A 14769-nucleotide genomic window follows, 5' to 3' on the forward strand; every position below is an offset into this window, starting at 1 on the left:
AAATCCAATTGCTTTCTAATCATTTTGAATATTTATTTCACTTCTGCTGTAAAATTGAAGTTTAATTCTGCCTTTATTTTCTTTTTGCAGAGTGAAAGATGCTGACTGCCAGTAGTAGAACAGATCTTCTGCGGAACATATTTCTGTAAATCTTCCCTAAAATTACCCGAAGGCATATATTCCGCCTGTGATGGACCCTCGGAATACTGCTATGTTAGGCTTGGGCTCTGATTCTGAAGGGTTTTCTGGGAAAAGCCCCTCTGTGGTAAACATTGGCACGCTGGTAGGAAAAGGAGAAGTAGAGCTAGAAAGCTGTACCAAGGAAGAAGAAGACGGTGAGAAGAAGAATCGGGAGGGGAGCAGTGCTGACAATGGGAAGAACGAGGGTCTAACTGATGCACAGCAACAGTTTTCAGTGAAAGAAACAAACTTTTCAGAGGGAAACTTGAAACTGAAGATTGGTCTTCAAGCAAAGAGAACGAAAAAGCCTCCTAAGAACCTTGAGAATTATGTGTGCCGGCCTGCTATAAAAACCAGCATCAAGCAACCAAGAAGGGCACCAAAGAGTGGGAAGATGACAGATGAGAAGAATGAGCATTGTCCTTCAAAACAAGTGAGTAGTGTTTTTATTTATCAAGTGTTTAGCAAGTTAGAGTAAATTTAAACTCTGTTTAAAAGTTTTTAGCAACTCTGCATGATCATGTTCTACTGACTGCTTTGGATGTGACCTCTGATAATGAAGTTAGAAATGGTTTGATTTAGTCCTGATTGAGAGATTTTGCTCTTTCACAGCTTTTCAAGTTTTTTTAAGTAGTAATGAAAAATGATGTTGACTTGAGGTGAACCTGAAAAGCAACAGTGTAATTTTAAGCCTCTTGTGTTGGAGATTTTTATTTTTTCCTCTGTTTAAGTCAGACTGTGTATTTGCTGTATTTGTCTCTATAGTATTTGAATAGACTATTTGAAACTTTTCCAAATCTGAAGTGAGAGCCCTGCTTCGGGGATGTCTTGTTTTCATCATCATCATGACACAACAAGTAACAGCAGCTATAAGAGAAAGGGGGAGCAGGAGAAATGACAAGAACTACAAATGTAGTTGCATAGATGCTAAATAAAAAGGTTCCCTAAACCAAAGATCGTTTCATTGCTCCAGCCTGCATCCTGTTCGTCACGCTGCCTGTGTGAATTCTGTCCTGGCACATCTTGTAAGGCACAGCCTACCCAAAGAAGGAAAATTCCTTTATTTTGTACTGAGATGATGTCTCTCTGACATACCCAAGCTTTTTTCTTTTGCCTGTCATGCCCATAGTTAAGTTTTCCTTCAGGAAGAGCATCTTCAAGGACAAATAATAATCGATGCTCTTACAGTCCAAGTGTGCTGTATGTTACAGGTGATGACTCAAATGACTTTTTCCAGGTTCTACTGTACAACTTCCTTTCCTTTCCTACATTACCAACAGAAAGGATTTTTTAGCCAGCCTACATGATACGGGAAATTGTCCAGCAGAAGCGGTACACTATGTAATGTAATACTTTGGCTATGACAGTCTGGAATACCCGGTCACTGATCTCTCTTTACATCCAAATCGAGGTACTTCTTGTACTTAGAACTCTCTTTTTAGGAAAGCCCTAAACCGCTAAGGATGGAAACTTCTCCACTCCATTAATTGATCATGCCCTGGGATTTTTTTTACCAGAGAGAATAGTTAATGTTGGAACTCAGATGGTGACAACACGGATTCTTCTTCCTTGACATCTTTGTATACTGGATTTTTCTCAAAAAGATCCATCATATTTCAAATGGAAATTAGAAATTTGGCGGGTAAAATCAATTACGTGGAGTTCCTGGTCCTTTTCAGATGGATGTCACAGTAGATGATCAATGGTCCTTTCTGCCCTTTTATAAATTTCAAAACTATATTTCATGCTTTCAGTAGTACCCTTTTTTATACGATTTTATGTTATCAGTATGTTGTATCATAGATCTGGTGTCAATTTTTCATTCCAGCAGTTCTAAGTGGAGTTACTCCTGCTACTTGTCTGGTTAATAACCTAAGTGTGTAGCATAGAGAAATGCAGGTCTGTCTCTATGATTCAAATGCTCCGTGCTTAAAATAGTTCCAAATCCCTGACTAATGATAATTCACTTCAGATACCCTACTCTCCCTGTAGAATCGTACCAAAGTGTTTTATTAATTCTTTAACTCCGTGTGTCCCCTGATAGAAACGATGGTTTACAGCATCCTACTCATTTCTAGCAAGTGATGAAAACTGTCTTTCTAGAAACAAATGGCAGACGTGGTTTAAAACTATTGCATGTTTTGAATATGATACCCAAGGGATTTCTTTTATCTTACTGCAGTGAAATAAAGCAAGCTTCAGCACTGAAAATTACGCTTTGGAAAATTAAATTGATCCCTTAATCTTTCCTTTCTGTGGAGAGGATGTAGGGGGAAGCAATTACGTGGCCAGCTCAGGGCAAGGTGTGACGAGCTGTTGAGCTGTGAAGCCAGGCTGTCTGTACTTACAGGAGGAATTCAGAACTTGAATGACAATTTAGCACTTGCAGCGTACTCAGTTAACCACTAAGACACAAGCAGTGCTACTCCTTGCCTGGGAATATCAGTGTAAAACATCAAAGTAGTAGGAAAATACTTTGCGCTTCCGTCTCTTTACCTTTACGCTTCTTTCTCAAGCTTGCTGCTGAAAGGACTCCTACATCTTGAGCAGCATCTTCAGCTGCTAACAGAGGGTTTCCCTCACTTGCAAAGAGTGGGTTAGCTAGAAGTGGGTAAGCTTGTTTAGTTTGTCTTCCAGAAGTGTGTAAAGACAGAGCTAACAGCCTGCTGAAAAGAACTGGGCAGAAAAGAAATGGCAAAGATTCCTAGGTGCTAAGAGGAACGGGGTTAGAAGTTACTGTCATAGTGAAGCAGTGCTGAATTTGGCTTTTCGCACCAAGTATAAAACTTGGACCTCTTTGATTCAAAAAAAAAAAGTCCTGTGACCAACAGGCGTTGCTGTATGGCTAGTGCACTTCTCCTAAGCCTGAAAATGGGAGCCCCAGACATAAATACAATCTTCCACTGGTTTTAACACGAGAGGTGTCTGAACAGCTCACCTGCGGATACGGGGTGGGTACAGACAGCAGCACAGCCAGGTTGCATTACTGAAGTTTTTGAAAAGAGGAAGGCAAGAAGTGATAGTAACAGCTGAAATCCTAAAATACTCATGGTAAAGGAGTGGAGCAAGATGCAACATGCCCTTTTGCTCCATCTTCTTACTCCTTTGTAAAACTGCTGAGTGCAGCGTTCTGTAGTGCCAATTTTTTTGCTGTTGGTGGCTATGATGATTCTGCAGTGATTGATTATAACCTGTTAGTTAACAATGCAAGTCTAGTAACTGTATGTCCACATAGGATACTTAAAACTTTAAATGCAGATCAGTGCAAAATTAACAGTAAGAGCAATTTTATGAAAAATTATGCATTTTATAGTTGTTTGGGGTCAGTCTTTTGTTGAATAGAGTTTTAATCCAGGCAGTCATAGGTAAAGATTGCACAGGAATAAATGTTTTAGGTTTTAAAGCACAGAATGAGTTTTATCATGATGTAATCTAGAGCTTCTTAGTAGCTTGGTGCCTCACTGAAACCTCCTATCTGAAAGGCAGAGTAATGCAGAGCAGCTCCAGGACCTTGGCGCAGGTTAACCCAGGAGGCAGCTCAGCAACAGCTGCTGGTGGGGAGACGATCAGAAAGGTGAAAGTGCACGACCTCGTGGGTTGAGTGAGGTGAAAGCAGTTCACCAGGTAAAGCAAAAGCCATGTGCCCATGGAAAGCAAACCAGGGGATTCATTTGCTGCTTCCCATTGGCAGGCAGGTGTCTGGCCATTTCCAGGAAAGCAGGGCCCAGCACAGGTTCTTGGGAAGGCAAACACCATGGCTCCGAACGTCCCTTCTTCCTGCTTTTCCCAGCTTGTGCTGTGCAGCATGCCACGTGGCACGGGTATCCCGTTGGCCAGCTGGGCACCCTCCCATATCTCTGCGCCCCCCCAGTAGAGAAGTCCTTGCTCTGTAAGCGCTGTCCAGCAGTACCAAAACCATTGGTATGTTGTCAACGCTGTTTTCATCATAAATACAAAACGTAGCACCATACCAGCCATTAGGAAGATGTGGTGGTTTAACCCAGTGAGTTGAGATAAAGACAGTTTATTAAGACAGGAAAATAATAACAATAATGATGATAATAGTACTACTACTAATAATATATACAAAACAAGTGATGTACAATGCAATTGCCCACCACCCGCTGACCGATGCCCAGCCTAACCCCAAGCAGTCCGGCTGGCCCACCACATCTAGCCCCCCCCTGTATATTGTTTAGCATGACCCCAGATGGCATGGAATACCCCTTTGGGCAGTTTGGGTCAGCTGTCCTGGGTCTGTCCCCTCCCAGCTCTTGCTGCACCCCCAGCCTGCCCGCTGGCAGGACAGAGTGAGAAGCTGAGAAATCCTTGGCTTGGTGTAAGCACTGCTCTGCAACGATTAAAACATCAGCATGTTATCAGCACTCTTCTCATCCTAATCCAAAACATAGCTCTCTACCAGCTACTAGGAAGAAAATCAACTCCATCCTAACTGAAACCAGGACAGAAGAAAATTAACTCTACCCCAGCCGAAAGCAGTACAGATTTTTAATTGGAAATGCATGTAATCCAAGAATTGTACTGGACTTTCATATGGCCCGGGCTCTGCGTATTGCAGCGTAGAGCTATCAGAGCAGAAGCTTGGCGTGTGTTCTTGTTTGCAGGAATGTTAGGTGAGTTACAGGGATGAAACTCCTAGGAGACGTGAGATATTTCTTTTTTTTTTTTTTTTCTGAGTGATTTGTTAGTAGTGATCACCAAACTCCATTAAAATTTAACTTTAAAATTTTTCCAATATAAAACTGTACTCCATCATTTCAGAAGGTGAGATAGGGCTCTTTATTCTGCGGAACCACCAGAAGAGAAAAGTGAAATGCTGTATGAGCTGCACGAAAGGCAAGCTTCCCACACCAGGGACAAAACGAAGGCATGAGACTCGCTGCGCATTTGTGGAGCTGCATGTGAACATGGCCAAGCAAACCATTGAAGCTTTGAAGTGCTGTCCTCATCAAAAGCACTCTGTAATATGTTGTGGACTTCAGATTACTCCTTTCCATGCAGTGCAGCGATTGTTTGCATAATAGAAGTCATTTCATGAAGGACTGGCACCTTTTTGTCACTCGTGTTAGGATACCAGGGCTGCGCCCTGCCCCCCAGCTCTATGTTTTGTGAGTACAAGGGTGGGTGAACTGGGGGGGAAGTTTCTGAAATGTGACGCTCCTGTGTAATTTACATAAGATTGCAGCTGCCACAGAAAAGCTGGGCTATGTGCCAAACTATTCTCTGGAGACCACAATCTTTTTGCACCACAGCTAAAAACCAGGAGCCAGTACGACTGGTGGGTTTTGTTCTGGTGCTGCAGCAGGTTTGGAGGCATCCAACCCCTACCAGTGCTCGTCAGCACCCTCCCCCAAAAGGAGCACTTCGATCAGTTACATATTGCTCCGGGGATATCTCGTTTATTTTCTGGAAACACACTTAGGCTGATAGGGCGGTGGTGGTAACAGCCAGTGGAATTTAGCTTCTGGTCCATCACGGATTTTAGTGGGAGCCTAGTAAAGATCTAGGCCCTGATCAAGGCTTGACTCAGATAGATGGGGTGACCTGTTTTGTCTAGTTTTTAAATAACTTCCTTAAAAATACTTACAATTGGTATTTATAAGCACTTAGGCTATGGCTGGTGCTGGTAGAGTTGTACTGATGCTGGCTTAAACTGAGACTTGCTTGATTTCCTCAGTACGGGAGCAGCGTATTCAGATGTTTTTCTGCCATTGTTACTTTCTGAACAAAAAAAATCCTCATTATTCCTGAAGTTCATGTCTGTGCACTGCTTAAGTTTAATTTTTATCATCCTTTTACAGCAGTTACTCTTTCTTTATGATACTCCTTAGTGATAGCGATGCCTCCCCTTCACTTTAACAGAAACTTTTAATAATACAGAATTGCAAGAAAGAGCTCTGAATCTGTGCTTTTTTGTGTTTTGTTTGACCACCCTTGGAAAGTGGTCCAGGGCAGTGGGAGTCCCAATCCGTGGATGGATTTCAGAGCAGTGGGGACATGGGACTAAGGGTCACAGTTCAGTGATGGGACTCAGCAGGCCAGGTTGATGGCTGGACCTGATGATCTTGAAGGTCTTTTCCACCCTGATCAGAAAGACTGCTTTAATCCTGCTCAGTTAAGATCTGCAGTGCTCTGCCTGCACCTGCGGTATGTCTGAGAGCCTTGGCTGCAGTAGTTGGATTCCAGGTTTGGAACCACTCTGTGGATCGTGCTGACTCAGTAGCTTCCAAGTAAGTGCCAGGCGGAAAGAGGCATACCTCTGGCTCTGGCTCTGCAGAAAAGCAGTAGCTCAGTACGAGGAGTGCCTGTTTATGCACTGCAGAGGCTCTGACAGCTCAGGCAACACATGTTACCCAAGCTACATCTTCCCATCTCTAGAAAATAATGTGAGGCTGAAAGCAGCTTGCAATCCTCTGTTAAAATCATGCTGGTGTTAGCTTGCTAAGCAAATACTTCATTCATTTCACCAAAGTTTGCTATTTATCAAATAATTTCAGAGGAATCCAGGCTATATCTTTCTTCAGCATAATTAGATATTTGCCAGCCATAGTTACAATTCTCTAAAATGTAGTTAATCTAGTGCTGACTGTAATTAAGTACAGTAAATATTTTACAATTGTCTTATTTTTATTGAAGAGGGATGGATAGGTATGGCATTGATGTCTTCTGCTTTACATTTAATCTTTGAGATAGTAGATCCTATAAAGTTTTCAAATAGTGTGTGCGTGTAATTATCTTGTAAGGGATGGCGGTCTTCCATTTTTAGGTCCAGGTTGGAGAGGCTGTATCCCATACATTACAAAGATGTGCTGGGAGCTATATGTAAAAAGAATGTCCTTCAAAAACAACAATTAAAATATATTATTGACAGATTCCTAATAGGATTTGTTGAGGTAATGGATATTGCACTTTTTTTTTTACGGAGTAAGTTTCAAATTTGATTACTTTGCAAGCTTCGTTTACTTCACATTCTTCACCCTCTCCCTCACCCCATACAAACAAAATAATAGTTTGAATTACTTTAGTACAATTAGCAGTCTTTTCTGGGGAGAACTTGGTACTACATTGATTGAGAGAATCATGAGACAAGATTGAGATGTTTTAATATCAGTAGGGTTTGGTAGGTTGTTTGTGGGTTGTTTGTTTTTTTTGGGGGGGTGGAATTCTTATAACTAGGGAACAGATTAAATGGTTTATATTAAGAACTGGTGGTGAGTTTGTTTTTCCTTAACATTAGAAAAGCCGTAACGTGTCCACTGAAATGCAATTGCTTTAAAACTCATAGATTCAGGTTATATAGTTACCTTACCAAAAGCAAGTGTTAATAAGCTCCGCAAGACACTGTGTTACTCAGAGTCTTTGTGCTCTATTCCTAAAGAATTTCTCTTTCTATTGACTTTTAGGACCCTTCAAAGTCCTACAAGAAAGCTGGAGATGTCACAACAGTTGAATTACATGTGGAAGAAGGTATACAAGTAGAAACAAATCCTTTATCTAAGAAAGTTTCCCCATTGCACTCTGAAATGACAGATTATATAAAGTCATCTCCTCCAACTCTTATCAGTAGCCATAATTCTGACTTAAAGGATAGAACACAAATTAATGGAGCAACAACTGTAACAGAGAAATTGGCTCAGCTTATTGCAACTTGTCCTCCTTCAAAGTCTTCCAAAACAAAGCAGAAGAAGCCCGGAAGTGGAACTGCATCTGGTTTGGTTAAAGACTCTGGGAAGAAGCTACCAGGAACCATAACTGCTAGTGGGATAGTAAACAAAGATTTGATAAAGAAATTGCCAGGATCTGGCATTGCTGTTGGATTGGTTAGCAAGGACTCAGGGAAGAAGCCATTAGGGATTGGTAGCGCAGCCATATTGGTTAACAAAGACTCTGGGAAGAAGCCACAAGGGATTGGCCCCTTAATTGGATTGGTCAACAAGGACTCTGGAAAGAGGCCGGCAGGGATCAGCACTCCAACTGGGTTAGTTAACAAGGACTCTGGGAAGAAACAGCCAGTGACCAGCTCTGCAATTGGATTAATCAACAAAGATGTTGGGAGGAAGTTTCCAGGTATCAGCACTCCAAGTGGATTGACTAATAAGGAGTCTGTAAAGAAGGCAGTAGGGATTGGCACCCCAGCTGGATTGATTAACAAGGATGCCGGGAAGAAGCTGCTGGGAATAAATAGTCCTACAGGATTGCTTAGCAAGGATTCTGGGAGAAAGATGCCAGGGAATGGCAGTACGACAGTTCTCACTAGCAAAGACTCTGGAAGAAAGACACCAGGGATTGGAAGCCCAGTGGGACCAGTTAACAAGGACTCTGGGAGGAAGATGTCAGGAATTAGCAGTCCGGTGGGATTGGTTAACAAGGACTCTGGAAAGAAGCCAACAGGAATCAGCACTCCAGTGGGTTTGGTTAACAAGGACTCTGGAACTCTGAAAGCAGACACTCTTACGCCTGCCTCAGAGCCCTTTAAGCTTCCTTGTAATTCAAACCTCGGTAGCCTCGAAAGCCATGATTCTGCAGATCTACTGAAAGAAAATACTACCAGCAAAACGTTTGAGAAGCATATTATGAGGCAAAGTAAAGAAAGTATCTTGGAAAAATTTTCAATTCAGAAAGAAATTGCTGATGTGGGCAAGGAGATGTTTAATGAAGGAATCTGTGTTCCACAGGACAGTTACTCAACTAGTGAAAAAGGGATTTATGAAGCATCTAAGCATGAAAAACAGCCTCCAGTATATTGCACTTCACCAGACTTCCGGACAGGAGGTGCTTCAGATGTATCCACAGCAAAGTCCCCGTTTAGTGCAGTAGGAGAGGGAAATCTCCCATCACCTTCACCCACGGTGTCTGTTACAACCTTAAACAGGAACCTCTCAACAACATCTTCCCAGTTAGCATCTAACACGTTGCATTTAAGTTCCACAGCTGATCTCTTAGAAGGCATTTCAGATCAGATGGGCAAAACTCAGTTTTCGCCTGACAGTACGCTTCTGAACATAAACAGAACATTGAACCATACTCTGAGCACCGATTTTAAAGGTGCTGATAAAGATCTAAATGATTCGAAAGCTTCTTATGTAGAAACTTCAAGAACTAGTCCCTCTATAGGAAAAAAGCCGATTTTGGCAGCTGAAACAAGCATTCATGCTACTGTCACCCCTTCAGTAGTTAGTTTTACAAGCTTGTTTAGTAGCAAGCAGTTCCTAAAGATTGGTGCAATAGCTGCATCAGATAAATCCTGCCAAGGAGCAAAAAATCTGAGCGCTAGTCAGCAATCAAAACCTTTGAAGAAGAGAAAAGGAAGGAAACCACGATGGACTAAAGTGGTGTCAAGAAACACGTGTCGACCTCCAAAGGGTCTGGAACTAGAAAGGTCAGAGCTTTTTAAAAACATTTCATACAGTGCACTATCAAACAGTAACTTGGAACAGGCCAAGTTCTTGAAAAACATAGGATCATCTACTTTCGTGGAGCACGAATTTGTCAAACATCAGTTGCCAAAACTGAATGAGGCTAATGGGCAGTCTCTTGCACTGTTAACTGAGACTGACAAGCAGACTCAAAAGTTCTACAGCACTCACAAACAACCCTCAAGTTTGTGTATGTCGGATGATTTCTTACCTGACATGTATAAACCCAAAAGAGGAAGACCCAAATCAAAGGAGATGCCAGAGCTGGAAGGTCCCCCCAAAAGAACTCTAAAGATCCCAGCATCAAAAGTCTTTTCAGTGCAGTCAAAGGAAGAGCAAGAACCTCCCATTTTGCAGCCTGAAGTAGAAATTCCTTCCCTAAAACAGAGTTTATCAGGACAAGCTTTTCCTAAAAAGAGAGGGAGACCTAAAAGACAGATCAGGTCATCGATTAAAATGAAGCCGCCTATTCTTTCTGTGGCGCCTTTTGTTGGATCAGAGAGTTCAAACAAGATAGAGTCTGAAAGTGATCAACATCGAAGTGGGGATTTTTTTGAGAGAAAGGACCAGCTCCGAGGGCCAGAAGAAGTCCAAAAACCTAATATTTGTAGCATGACTGATTTGGAAGTAGACTCAGACAGAAAAGTTGCCAAGAGAAACAATGGACAGTTAATGAAAACAATTATTCGAAAAATAAATAAAATGAAAACTTTGAAGCGAAAGAAACTTTTGAATCAGATTCTCTCTAGTACAGTGGAACCAAATAACAAAGGGAAAGTGCAATCTAAACTCCACAATACGGTGTCAACTCTTGCTGCCACTTTTGGTTCAAAATTAGGCCAGCAAATAAATGTCAGCAAGAAAGGAACAATTTATATAGGAAAAAGGAGAGGAAGGAAACCTAAAGCTGTCCTGAATGGTATTTTAACTAGCAATTCTGCCGGCTTGACAGTTCTTGAGAAGTCTGCCCAGCAGACTCCTGGGACATCATTTGGACAAGTTCTTCCCCACTTGCTGCCTTCAGCAGCCAGTAGTTCTGAGATTCTTCCATCTCCCGTTTGTTCTCAGTCTTCTGCCGTGAGTGGGGGACAGAGCCCCGTCAGCAGCGACGCCGGATTCATTGAGCCGAGCTCTGTGCCGTATTTACATATCCACTCCAGACAAGGAAGTGTTGTTCAGACACTTGCGATGAAGAAAGCTGCTAAGGGAAGGAGGAGATTATCTCCACCTACGCTGTTGCCAAACTCTCCTTCTCACTTAAGTGAGCTGACATCCCTGAAAGAAGCTACTCCTTCCCCAGTGAGCGAGTCTCACAGCGACGAGACGATACCCAGTGACAGCGGGATAGGAACAGATAATAACAGTACTTCGGATCGAGCGGAGAAGTTTTGTGGGCAAAAAAAGAAAAGGCATTCATTTGATCATGTTTCCCTTATTACACCTGAAACTTCCACGGTTTTAAGCAATCTCAAAGAGAAGCATAAACACAAATGCAAGCGCCGAAGTCACGATTACCTTAGCTACGACAAAATGAAGAGGCAGAAGCGAAAAAGGAAAAAGAAGTATCCTCAACTCCGAGGCAGGCAGGACCCAGATTTTCTAGCTGAATTAGAAGAATTAATAAGTCGGTTAAGTGAAATTAGAATAACCCACAGAAGTCACCATTTTATACCGCGAGACTTACTGCCTACCATTTTTAGGATAAATTTCAATAGTTTCTATACTCACCCTACTTTTCCTTTAGATCCGTTGCACTACATTAGAAAACCTGACTTAAAGAAAAAGAGAGGCAGGCCTCCAAAAATGCGGGAGGCTATGGCAGAAATGCCTTTTATGCATAGTCTCAGCTTTCCTCTCTCCAGTACCGGGTTCTATCCCTCTTACGGCATGCCTTATTCTCCATCTCCCCTTGCAGCTGCTCCCATAGGGTTAGGTTATTATGGAAGGTACCCTCCAACCCTTTATCCTCCTCCACCTTCCCCATCTTTCACTACCCCACTGCCACCACCTTCCTACATGCATACAGGCCATTTGCTTCTCAATCCCACCAAATATCACAAGAAGAAGCATAAACTTTTACGCCAGGAGGCTTTCCTCACAACGAGTAGGACGCCGCTCTTGTCAATGAGCACCTACCCCAGCGTGCCACCTGAAATGGCTTATGGCTGGATGCTTGAACATAAGCATAGACATCGCCACAAACACAGAGAACATCGTACTTCTGAACAGCCACAGGTTTCCATGGACACTATAACAGCTAACAGCTCTTCAAGAACTGTTCTGGAGTCCTTGAAGCGCTACAGATTTGGGAAGGAGGCTGTTGGTGAGAGGTACAAACACAAGGAGAAACACAGGTGTCATATGTCTTGTCCACACCTGTCACCTTCAAAGGGTTTGCTAAGCAGAGATGAACAATGGGTCAGGAGAGAGCCTTCGGAGACTAATTCGTTAGCACTGGGATTGCAGACACCGTTACAGATAGACTGCTCGGAAAATTCCCCAGGTCTGTCCCTGGGGGGATTTACTCCCAGCTCGGAGCCAGCCAGCAATGATGAGCACACAAATCTTTTCACAAGTGCAATAGGCAGCTGCAGAGTCACGAACTCTACCAGCACCAATGGACGTAAAAAATTAACTGACAGCCCTGGACTCTTCAGTGCACAAGACACCTCGCTAAATCGACCCCTTAGAAAGGAACCATTGCCTTCTATTGAAAAGGCACTGCAGCCTCTGTCAGGTAAGGGAGCTCTAATTGTATCATTTCATACGAGCCTTGCTGTTTTATGTTCTAGCGAATGTGCACTAGTAAAGGCAAGCAAGTATAGCTTTGGCTTTGTGGCAATTTTTCTGCGTTGAATTTCGGTATTACTTTTTCTGCGTTGAATTTCGGTATTACTAGCGCTTTTGTTCTTGAGAATTTCTACTATTACAGTTCTGCATATCTTTTGGTACAGACTTCTGGGACTGTGTAAGTACCTCCTCCCACCAGATCTGTCTTGCTTTGTTATAGCAGTATATAAAGTTTTGCTAAGGATGCATTCTCATGAAAAGTTTTTTGTTTGTTTGTTTGTTTTTTCCCTTACAATTTTAACTATCTAAATTTTCTCAAGGTTGCTGATACTGTAAAAGTCTTTTTTCTGCTTATTTTGAAGTTTGGTTGATTGGTTTTAGACTAGTTATTAGTACTGCTATTGCAAAGAACTACTTTATTAAACAAAACATTTCATATTTCTTTTATGACTCCATTTTAGGTATTTTGATAATTTTTACTGCAGTGTAGCTTTGAATCCCTGACTTGAGGCCTCTAGCAGTACCTTACAACAGTTGCTGAATGATTCTGGGAATGCCAAAGACCAAACTTTGTAGTGAGTGCTTTATTAATAGCTGGGAAACTCATCTTACGTAGCCTCAAACAAAAGTGGAATGGAACTAGCTGAGGCTGTGTATACAGAAAACTGCAATGACAGTATCAGAAGATTGCTGTTCAAGGGAAGGGCCTGGTCTCTGAAGCTATGAACTTCGTCATTTACACGACAGTAAGAACAGAATATGTAATATGAAGTTTGGGACTGGAACAAAGTATATTACACCTCAGTTTCCCTACTGGCTTCATGTTGTCACTTCATGCTGTACTTCATTATTACAGATGTTGGTGGGAGTAATTTCCACATTTTACCCACTTCTGTCTTAATTGCCACGGACGTTTTAGTGAGAGCACATAACAAAGATAATATGCAGAAGACAAAAGTGTGGCTTGTGCTTTTATTTGCTTGCTTCTGTTGCATAAAAGAAGCCTGATGTTTTCTCCTCCCTTGCTCTAATCCTTGTCTACACTCTCCATGGTAAATTTAAATCATTTACCTAAAACCACTTGTGACTAATACTTCACAGACCAAGAGCTAAGGAAACAGCTAACTGTCAATAAGGAATACTAACTCTGCACATTCCTTACTTTCATCTTCCTCCTTTTCTTGTAATGCCCCCATTCTGATGCCTCCTGCCACCTCCATGCTCTCACTACAGTGCCTTGCATGGATGGAGGTTTTATTTTGCCTTTGACTTTGGCTTTTTTGGTTGTTTGGTTTACTTCATTATTTTAAGGGCAGTTGGAAGTGGCTGGATTGTTTTACAAGTTGTCCATTCACCCAAGAAGCATAACTTTTGATGATATATTTAAGTAGTGTGTATCTAAACAGTTAGTTTTTGGGTGTTTTTTTTTTTGTTTGTTTGTTTTTGAAAACATGCATTTGTTTTATGGTCCAGTATGAGGAAAGTAAAGTACATTGCATAAAATGTAGTTAGAAAAACATAAATTTTAGGTTTTTCATATCTCTGCTTTATTATTAAAATTACTTGTGAGGAGAGTGTCAGGAGAAAGTGGTAAAGCTGTAAGATTGCTTCTCCTGCTGCAGTGGAAAGACAAATTCAAAGTGCTAGGTCACTGAAGGGTTAAATTTGTCTCTGAGGATTGAAGAATTAGTTGTGGTAGCTTGTGCAGTTCAGGGAATTTCCTGAGGAATTCCATTACAGTGAATGATCTGACTTGGGTTTTTATGAGGAACAGCCTAATTAAAGGAAAAAGCAGAGATGCTTTAAGCTGAAACCTGCTAGTGAAGGCTCTGAATCACTCTCCCTCTTGGAGTGTTTAATTGGTTCATCAGATGCAATGTATCACTTCCAGTGCGTGTATTTCCTGCAATTGCAACCAGCTGTTTTATTGTGAGACCAGCCTTCAGCTCAGCATTCATCTCATTCACAAGGAGCTCCCAGTGCCCCGCATCACGTATGTGCAGTACATCAGAGGACTTAAGACTGCATCTAGAAAAAAGCTGCGTGTTAAGGGCCTCTATTTTTGTTTAGTTCGATGTCAAGTAGTAGAGTTGTTTGGTTTTTTATCTCTGCTGCTGACTTGTGATTCTGAAGCTATTACCGTGAAAGACTTAGATATTTTTGTGTACTTCGTAAAATAGCATAGATAGAGAAAAAGAATGAGGTACAGCAAAGATTTTTTTTTTATTTATTAAACCAGATGCAGTTAAGGTGCATGGTGGGGGGAACGCTGAATCAGAGCTGTTAAAAAGAGAAGTCCAAGACCAGCATTGGGCAGTGCTTCCTAAAATTGTCCTGTATGATCCGTAGGGGACATTCATGA

General features: G+C 41.8%; 1 protein-coding gene across 4 annotated transcripts in view; it reads left to right on the forward strand.

The window, feature by feature from the left end:
• Positions 1–14769, forward strand: part of ASH1L (ASH1 like histone lysine methyltransferase) — a 58215-nt gene that overhangs the window by 7545 nt on the left and 35901 nt on the right. For 3 of the 4 annotated variants that reach the window (XM_084500292.1, XM_084500293.1, XM_084500294.1), the window contains exons 2-3: positions 91–613; positions 7605–12354. In XM_084500292.1, coding sequence (XP_084356418.1) covers positions 191–613; positions 7605–12354 — 5173 coding nt within the window. In that variant the 5' untranslated portion in view covers positions 91–190. The remainder of the gene's footprint in view (positions 1–90; positions 614–7604; positions 12355–14769) is intronic. The other variant, XM_084500295.1, reaches the window with a different exon arrangement.

The sequence above is a fragment of the Aythya ferina genome (genome assembly GCF_964211825.1).
Source record: "Aythya ferina genome assembly, chromosome: 29".
Lineage (NCBI taxonomy): Eukaryota > Metazoa > Chordata > Aves > Anseriformes > Anatidae > Aythya > Aythya ferina.